Source organism: Aulostomus chinensis, chromosome 9 (genome assembly GCF_037954235.1).
Source record: "Aulostomus chinensis isolate RoL2024-O1b breed Wild chromosome 9, RoL_Achi_v1.0, whole genome shotgun sequence".
Classification (NCBI taxonomy): Eukaryota; Metazoa; Chordata; class Actinopteri; order Syngnathiformes; family Aulostomidae; genus Aulostomus; species Aulostomus chinensis.
Window position 1 is genome coordinate 768673 of NC_141328.1, and position 9657 is coordinate 778329.

Sequence of the window (9657 nt, forward strand, 5' to 3'; positions counted from 1 at the left end):
ACACACACACACACACACTTTTGCTGGGGACTTGAGCTAAAATCAACATCTGACTGCAGTCAGAAAGACTTTAATGGTCAATCAGACTCAGGTCACATGACCTGCAGTAGATGCAGGTGTTTCTGGAACACAATCCAGTGAACACAGGAATTTGTGAGCAGCCACTAGCGAGCACTGGTGGCTCCACATGGAGGTGAGATGAACTTAGACCCACAACAGGAAGCCAGTTCCTAATCTAGTGCCCCCGTGTCTCTCCAGCTGATCAACGCCGTCAGTTCACTGGACCGAATGGTTCTCAATCAGCTCCATGTTCAGCTGATGGAGCTGCGAGGCTGCCGGGGACACAAGCAGTGTAACCCTCGCACGCGCTCAGTGGAGCTGGGTAGGACCCTCACGCTCACACGTGCACACACGTGAACACACACGCGCACATGTGAACAAGCAAACACATATGCACGCAAATATGCACACGTGCACACAGATACACAGAGTTATGCATGGTCATGCAGCTCCTCAACTCCTTAACCAATCAGAATTCTCTTCATCAGGGGGGCGGGATCACAGCAGCTTTGACGACTTCAGGTAAACACACACACATACACACACACACACACACAGAGTTTCGCATTGTGAGTGCTGCATGACTTCCCGGAGGGCTGAGGGGCTGCTGGCAGTATGTACGTGTGTGTGTGTGTGTGTGCGTGTGTGCGTGCGTGTGTGCGTGCGTGCGTGCGTGTGTGTTGTGTGCGTGCGTGTGTGTAACTTGGCGTGTGTTTGTTGCATCAGGCTGTTTGAAAAGAGGAAGTGGCCGCGAGTCAAGAGACCTTCATCATCTCGAACGCTGTGAGTCTTCCTCCTCCTCCTGCTAACTGCTCTGTTCATCTGCTGCTTTTCATGCTTGGTCATGTTTGTGCCTGCTTAATGAAACACACACACACACACACACACACACACACACACACACACTCACGCCTCCCTGCTATGTCTGTATCCAGAGGTCCCATCTGGGATGGCTGGAAGGGCTGAACTTCCTGATTGGCTGCAGCTGGCTGACCCCGCCCACAGCAGCCTCAAGGAGGAGAACCACTCCGGCCCCCCACCTTTCGCCTCACCCATCAGCCAGTCAGCCATGCTTGTGTGACATCACTAGGCCCTCCCACCTGTTGCTCAGGGAGACGCTGGGACACCAACTCTTCATCAGCTCCTGCTCACCTCCTCCGGCAGCCCCAGATGGAGGAGATGAGGAGGAGGAGGAGGAGGAAGGTCACCCAGACACCAGTAGAAGTCTCTGCAGTCCTGAGTTCATCCTGGCAATGGTGGGATGTTGGCATTTTTGACGGGAACGTCAGAACGTGGCTGCTGAGTTTAAAGTCCAACTGAGACATGACGACCTTGTTAGCTCGCGTCCCTCCTGCAAACTTCAGTTGTTGTTGTTGTTGAAGCAGCTGCCGAGCAAACAGCCCACCTGAGCCAGTTAGCTCGCTAGCTACTTAGCTTCTACACATGAATGTGCACGTCAGCATCCTGCTGACAACAACCTTCACACTTGCTCACACCAGTGTTGCAGTCGAGTCGCGAGTTACAAGTCAGAGTCCATGAGGACTCCCATCGAGTCCAAGTCCTGGACCCAGAGCTACAACACTGACACGCACACTGTAATGGTGATGGTGTGAACATGTTCGTCCTCCACGGATTTACTTCGTGTTTAAGACGTGATGTTAGTCCAGTTCTAGTCAGGTCTAGTTTGGCTAGTTCATGCTCCGTGGCACAGGCCCAAGGTACCATGTGATACCTGCTGTCAATCAAACACTCACACATTCAGGATTTTATATTTTTACACAATTTGTTTAAAAGAATCAAGTCATCAGTTTTGATGACTTGTTATGAATTCAGTTGGACTTTAAAAGAAAAAATGGTGATAACAGAAGCTCCTCCCCTCCCAGGCTCCTCCCCCAGGCTCCTCCCTGTCCCAGCGGCCGTACCTTGTCCACATGTTCATATTTAGTCTCTATAACAAAACCTCTGTTGAGGTCACTAAACTCAGACTGAGGCGTTAGCAGAGGGACGTCCAGCACTGTGACATCACTGTCAACATTTACGTGATGTCATTTTTGAATATTTTTTTATGTCCTTCACTAACTTAATTGTTGGTCACGGATGGCAGAACTACAAGTTGTACTAACCTGGCAACTACATCTCCCATGATGCCACACAGAAGAGAACATCAACAGCGACAGTTTGGAATGAATCTCCAACCGCACAAAATCCTTTGATGTAAATGATGTCATCACATCCAGAACTCGATGCAGCATGTTTCTGATCCGAGGGTCAAGGTGTTACCAAGACAACCACTGCTGTTTTGGTTCTCAGTCTCTTGTCAACCATCTTCTCCACTTGACTGCAGTCCTTTCCTTCCTCAGATTCATAAACCCCAGCATATACTATGTGAACAGGCAGATCGATGATGACGATGGTGATGAAGGCGGTGAGCAGGACGTGTGCCCGCCGTCATGAGTTGATTTTATTTTAACCTTGAATGTTTTTCCTCTTTGGTGCTTTTGTCTGTTTAATCTCTGAGAATCCTCCCGGTCGTGTTTGAATGTATTTGTTAGTGTTTAGCTGTTTTCTAGAGACGGACGCTAGAAACCCGGCACCGGAGATTCCAGACGGACCTACACACACACACACACACACACACACACACACACACACACACACACACACACACACACACACACACACACACACACACACACACACACACACACACACACACTCTGAAGGACAAACTGCTGAGCACTTTGATGGAGAGACAAACAGACCAATGGAATGGTCCAGTGGAGATGATGTCATCCTGCCATGTGACACTGATCTAACACACCTGTACAGTCACCACTGACCTGTGGATACAGTGATAGTTTGTGAATAAAGTGTTGATGCCAAAATGTAACTGGATCAAAGTGTGTGTGTGAAATATTTCCAGCTAATCAATTTGAAACGATCACGAGTTCATCCAGCAGGCTGTGGAAAAAATCAATTCAAGGCGACAAGACTGAACTTGTTTCCTCCATTTATTGTGAAACAGTAAAAATAGGAAGGAAACAGAAGCGGCTTTTTCTTTCGTTTCACACAACTCAGCCGTTTCTACCCTTTGTTGAGTTCAGAGCGCAGGACGTTAATTCTTCACTCGCGCTCACGACACAGGAACTGTCAGGGCTGAATTGGAAGCAGAGTCTCACCCAGACAAGACGCGATGATAGTTGATGACAGAAGCGCCGCCGGCGTCCTTGAGGGGATGACACGGGGAGGGAGAAAACACGCAGTGGGTTTATCTGTGTTTCAAGTCAACACAGTGGCAGTAAAGTGGTGACGACAGCCAGGCCGATCACGTCGAGGCACCCGGGACTGATTTTGACCACAAGGGGGCATAAAACCTCTCAGAACAAAGCGTGAACATAAACACGCGTGATGTTCAGCTGGAACGTGAAAGAGCGGACATGTCGGGGTGGATGTCGTCCTTCTGTAAACAACATGAAACTAGTAAACACGCAGCAATCGCACTCATCACACGCCAAAGAAACGCCGGCGGCAGCAGACGAGGCAGCAGACGTTCACTCAGAGATCTGGACAAACACAGAAGAAGAAGAAACTTTACCAACAGTTACAACTTCCAGTCAAACATGATTTTGAGATTCCAGCGTGAATATTGTTTCCATGGCAACATGAACATGCTGGATCAGATATCTGATTTGTTTGCATGATGATTGGGATCCAAACATGACTCCCCCTGATTCGCTGTCAGCACCTTCAGGAGAGGCGATCACTTCGATCAGTGCCTCAACAGAAGTCCTGATGTCATGACATTGACTTCCCTCTGCCGGTCCCTCAGCTCTTTACTTGAGTTGCCACATCGGCACGACTCACCACGACCACCTTGCTGGTCTGCTCGCGAGTTTGAATCCGCAGCTTGTTGACGGTCGTCTCTGCAATGTCAGCCCTCTCCTCGGCATCGTCCAGCTCATGTTGAATCTTCCGGAAGCGAACCGTGCTGCAGCTCACCTGCTCCTCCTGGTGGACAAACACAGACAACACCACCTGAGCCTGGAAAAGAGCTGGGCTGCGCGGGCATGCCACCTTACAGTTGTTAAAATATACTGTCGATGTCCGATTGGTTGTTTCGTGAAAGCAGCAAACATGAACGTCAACTTCTAAACAAGTGAACGTTGTCTGATATTCTGCTTTCGTGACTGCTGAAATTAGTTTTCATCTAAGACTACAGGCCTGTCCGCTATCATAACGTTAAATTGACATTTGGTGTCATGGAGGAAGTAAGACCCCGCCGACTGTTTGAGGAAATCAAACCATATATGGTTAAAAACTCACAGCATTCTCTGCTTGTCTCTTGTAGCTTTTGACTTTAGCTTGAAGTTTCTCGATCAGCTCCTGCATCCTCAGCAGTGTCTTCCTGTCCTCCTCCGACTGCCAGAGAACATACAACACTGTCACTGTGCGTGCGTGCGTGCATATGTGTGTGTGTGTGTGTGTGTGTGTGTGTGTGTGTGTGTGTGTGTGTGTGTGTGTGTGTGTGTGTAACTGAGCATACCTGGTACGTCAGCTCTTTGACCTTCCTCTCATAGCGGCGGACTCCTTTCTGATACTCCTCACTCTTCTTCTGCTCCAGCATCAGCTCCGTCTGCAGGTCCCTCACCTGGACACACACTTCCTGTCTCAACACGCCTCACTCATGACCACAGCTGCGTCCCAATTGCCAAGTAGCAACCTACGTCCTCCTGCTACGTCCTACTCCTACGACCTAAACACAGCGGCACCATTCAGACACCCTAGAAGATTGGTGGTGAAGCACGACCTCTGCTGGCAGAGCACAGATACCACAATTAGGTAGACAGCGCCAACGAAAGCCCCACCTGCTGGCCTGACTGTGGTACTGCACTCCACTCTGAGCTCCTTTCCCTCATTCTCTATTATTAAGCACATTAACGCACCTTTAGTCATCAACAACTATAAATGTTGGTGTTCATCAGAATGGGAGACTGTTGGTGGCCCAAACTTGGCTTGAGGGTCCACAAGTTTTTAGGGGACGAAGAAGAAGTCCGCGGTGCATTGTGGGCCATAGGTTGCTCCGTAGGATGCACCTGAACCGACCTACAATGTGGGCGTGTTTAGGCTGGAATTTAGGTTGAAGTAGGTCGCTACTGAATGAACTATTAATTGTGGTTTGTTTAATATTCGATCTCTTGCATCCAAGTCTCTCCTAGTGAACGATTTAATTACTAATTATCAGATTGGTGTATTAGCACTTACTGAAACCTGGGAGCAGCAAGATGAGTGTGTTAGTTTAAATGAATCTTGCCCTCCTGGTTACATTAACTACCATGTACCTCACACCACTGGCAGAGGAGGAGGAGCTGCAATCTATCAGTCAAATTTGCTCATTAACCCTCCACCTAATTGTTCATTAACTCATTTGAGAGCCTGACTGTCAGCTTCTCCCTCCCAGACTGGAAAGCAGAGAAACCACTCTTACTTGCTGGGGTGTACCGTCCTCCTGCACCTGATTCTGAGTTCTTAGAAGAACTCCCTGACTTTCTGTCTAACTTGGCATTGAACTCAGACAAAGTCATTCTAGTGGGTGACTTTAACATCCATGTGGACGTCAATGATGATTCTCTGGCCACTGCGTTTAAGTCGCTTCTTGATTCTGTTGGCTTCTGTCAGAGGGTAAACAAACCCACTCACACTTTTAATCACATCCTTGATTTAGTACTCACTTATGGAATAGAAGCTGACCTCATCATAGTTCTTCCTCAGAACCCCGTCTTGTCTGATCACTCCTTAATTACATTTGAATTTACTTTAACAAATTATATCCTACCTGGGAAAAAGTCCCGCTTCAGTAGAAGTCTATCTGACACTGCTGTTTCTAGATTTAGGAGCTTATTCCAGCAGAGCTTGCTGCCACACCTTGTAGTGATATAATGGGCAGTTATGCTGATTCCACCCCACCCAGGTGGACTATCTTGTGGACAGCACTGCAGCAGCACTCCTTGGGACACTTGATGCCGTAGCTCCCCTGAAGAAGAAGGTTATCAACCAGAAAAGAATAGTTCCCTGGTACAGCCCAGAGCTGCGTGCCTTGAAACAGAAGACCAGACAACTGGAAAGGAAGACACATTCCAGCCAGCACGAGGAAGTCCACCAAGCCTGGAAGGAGAGTTTATTAATATATAAAAAAGAACTCCGTAATGCTAGAAGCGCTTACTACTCGTCCCTGATAGAAAAGAATAAGAACCCCAGGTTCCTCTTCAGCACCGTGGGCAGGCTCACCAAGAACCATAGTGCTGTTGAGCCATGCATCCCCCAACTCTCAGCAGTAACGACTTCCTGTCTTTCTTTACTGAAAAGATTGTGAATATTAGAACAAAGATTGACACTGAACCAGCACTGGTCAGAGTCTCTACTGATCTTCTTATAGCTTCAGACAGAGGTCTCGTCTCTGTCCTTTTGGACCTCAGTGCTGCATTTGACACCATCGACCACAGCATCCTGCTACAGAGACTAGACCATGAAACTGGGATTAAGGAACTGCCCTAAAATGGTTTAAGTCCTACTTATCTGACAGGTTTCAGTTTGTTAATGTTAATAATGACCATTCTGAGTATAGCAGAGTTACATATGGTGTACCACAGGGTTCAGTTTTAGGACCGATTCTCTTCACTCTTTACATGCTCCCATTAGGTGACATAATCCAGAAGCACTCGATCAACTTCCACTGTTATGCAGATGACACACAACTTTACTGGTCGATGGAGCCAGACGACACAAGCCAGCTTACTAATCTGCTAGACTGCCTGAAAGACATTAAATCCTGGATGTCTTCTAACTTCTTAATGCTCAATTCAGATAAAACTGAGGTAATCATGTTTGGACCTAAACACCACAGGGACACACTCTTGAATCGGATCACTACTCTAGATGGCATCACCCTAACTTCGAGTACAACTGCAAGGAACCTTGGGGTCATTTTTGACCAGGACCTTTCCTTCAGCTCCCACATAAAGCATGTGACCAGGACCGCCTTCTTCCACCTGCAGTATCACTAAGATCAGGAACATCCTTTCCCAGAGTGATGCTGAAAAACTGGTGCATGCATTTATCACTTCTAGGCTGGACCACTGCAACTCTCTCCTGTCAGGATGTCCTAAATACTCCCTAAAGAGTCTCCAGCTGGTCCAGAACGCTGCAGCGAGGGTTTTGACGGGAGTTAAGAAGAGAGAACACATCTCTCCACTTTAGCTTCTCTCCTTCCTGTAGGATCTAGAATCCACTTCAAAGTCCTTCTGCTGACTCATCAGGCTCTCAATGATGAAGCTCCATCCTATTGGAAAGAGCTCATTAGTCCCTACTGTCCGACCAGAGCACTCCGCTCCCAGAATGCAGGCCTTTTAGTGATTCCCAGTATCAATAAAAACAGACTGGGAGGTGGAGCCTTCAGGTACCGGTTCCTCTACTGTGGAACCAGCATCTCTCCATGGGTCAGAGAGGCAGACACTTTAACTACGTTTAAGTCCAGGCTTAAGACCTTCCTCTATGACAGAGCCTTCAGTCAGGACTGGTTCAGGTAGCTCTGAACCATTGATAGCTATGCTGCTACAGGCTTAGACTGCTGGGGGACACATCAGGTTACATGGAGCCCTCTCCCCTCCCCTCCCCTCCTCTCCTCTCCCCTCCTCTCCTCTCCTCTCCTCTCCTCTCCCCTCCTCTCCTCTCCTCTCCCCTCCCCTCCCCTCCCCTCCTCCCCTCCTCTCCTCTCCTCTCCTCTACCATCCAGTCCCCCATCAAGCTGGCTTGCTCTCCCTGCCTCCCCTCCCATGAACCAGTCTACCATCCAGTCCCCCATCAAGCTGGCTTGCTCTCCCTGCCTCCCCTTCCATGAACCAGTCTACCATCCAGTCCCCCATCAAGCTGGCTTGCTCTCCCTGCCTCCCCTTCCATGAACCAGTCTACCATCCAGTCCCCCATCAAGCTGGCTTGCTCTCCCTGCCTCCCCTTCCATGAACCAGTCTGCCATCCAGTCCCCCATCAAGCTGGCTTGCTCTCCCTGCCTCCCCTCCCATGAACCAGTCTACCATCCAGTCCCCCATCAAGCTGGCTTGCTCTCCCTGCCTCCCCTCCCATGAACCAGTCTACCATCCAGTCCTCCATCAAGCTGGCTTGCTCTCCCTGCCTCCCCTTCCATGAACCAGTCTACCATCCAGTCCCCCATTAAGCTGGCTTGCTCTCCCTGCCTCCCCTCCCATGAACCAGTCTACCATCCAGTCCCCCATCAAGCTGGCTTGCTCTCCCTGCCTCCCCTTCCAGAAGCTTCCTTCTTCAGCTGTTATTAACATTTCCATGTTTCCTCCATTCTGTGTTATAAACTGTTTTCTTGTCTGTACCAACATCTCCTGCACGTCTGTCCCTCCTGGTGAGGGATCCTCCTCCCCTCCTCACCCTGAGGTTTCTCCCATTTTTCCCTGTTACAGGTTTTCTATGGAGTTTCTCCTCAGTCGATGTGAGGCTCTGAGGACAGAGGATGGTGTTATGATGCCATGAAGCCTGGAGACAAACTGGTGGGGAAAACAGGCTCTACAAATAAAATTGCCTTGCCTTGCCTTGCCTTACTCACGCCAGTTGTGGTTTGGGACAGGCTACGACCTGCTCTGAGACCTACCATCAGACCTACTTGGCTATTCGGACACAGCACAGGTGAGTGCTTCAACCTCATCTCATGCTAAGGAAGTTATCATTTGCTTATTGCCGACAACAGAAGCGTACGCGCCATCTATCTAGTCATATGCTGCCCCCTGGTGGTCTGACGTGTGTACATGTTTCCTATATTTGTACCTGTAAGCCACCACAGGTATGAGTTACCTTTGTAGTCACAGTTTTTAAACACATATCAAACAGTTGAACAGTTCACTAGTTTCTTCAGAGCAGTTTGATCCAGGCATGGCCTCACATACCATGTGACGGATGCCACACGTGTAGTTCTGTCCACCTTTTGTGGCTCCAGGGGAGCTTATGATGTCACTGATGATGTCACTTGGATGGGTGGAAGCTAGCAGCTGCTACATTGGCTGTTACTAGCATTACACACTCATATATAACACAAAATTGATGGTGGTGGAGTTGCATTGTGGGTACGTGGGCTGCAGGTGTGTCACTCACTCTGGTTTCCAGCTTATGCAGCTGCTTCTTTCCTCCCTTCAGCGCCATTTGCTCCGTCTCGTCCACTTTGACCTGCAGCTCTGTTAGAGACATGTTGTGAACACACCTGCAGCACCGCACGCACGCACACACAGAGGCACACACAGAGGCACAAACAGAGACACACACAGAGGCACACACAGAGGCACACACAGAGGCACACACAGAGGCACACACAGAGACACACACAGAGGCACACACAGAGACACACACCGAGGCACACACAGAGGCACACACAGAGACACACACAGAGGCACACACAGAGGCACACACAGAGGCACACACAGAGGCACACACAAAGACACACAGTTGGTGCTTGAGATCTTTTCGTACCTTTTACAGTCGACTCCATGTTCTTCTTCATCCTCTCTAAAATGCTGCTGCTGTCCT

General features: G+C 49.1%; 2 protein-coding genes across 6 annotated transcripts in view; one reads left to right on the forward strand and one right to left on the reverse strand.

Annotated features, from left to right (window-relative positions):
- The window catches only part of sulf2b (sulfatase 2b), a 71355-nt gene extending 68566 nt beyond the window's left edge, over positions 1–2789 (forward strand). For 4 of the 5 annotated variants that reach the window (XM_086212914.1, XM_086212915.1, XM_086212917.1 and 1 more), the window contains 4 exons: positions 259–382; positions 549–582; positions 787–843; positions 996–2789. In XM_086212914.1, coding sequence (XP_086069040.1) covers positions 259–382; positions 549–582; positions 787–843; positions 996–1026 — 246 coding nt within the window. In that variant the 3' untranslated portion in view covers positions 1027–2789. The remainder of the gene's footprint in view (positions 1–258; positions 383–548; positions 583–786; positions 844–995) is intronic. The other variant, XM_086212918.1, reaches the window with a different exon arrangement.
- A 268-nt stretch (positions 2790–3057) lies between these two features.
- On the reverse strand, positions 3058–9321 carry LOC147255292 (uncharacterized). Its single transcript, XM_086212835.1, has 5 exons — positions 9229–9321; positions 4604–4708; positions 4384–4479; positions 3925–4068; positions 3058–3623 (listed from the first exon to the last, which is right to left on the reverse strand). The coding sequence occupies exons 1-5, from the start codon at positions 9319–9321 to the stop codon at positions 3612–3614; spliced, it is 450 nt and encodes a 149-aa protein (XP_086068961.1). The 3' UTR covers positions 3058–3611.
- Positions 9322–9657: the final 336 nt, after the last annotated feature.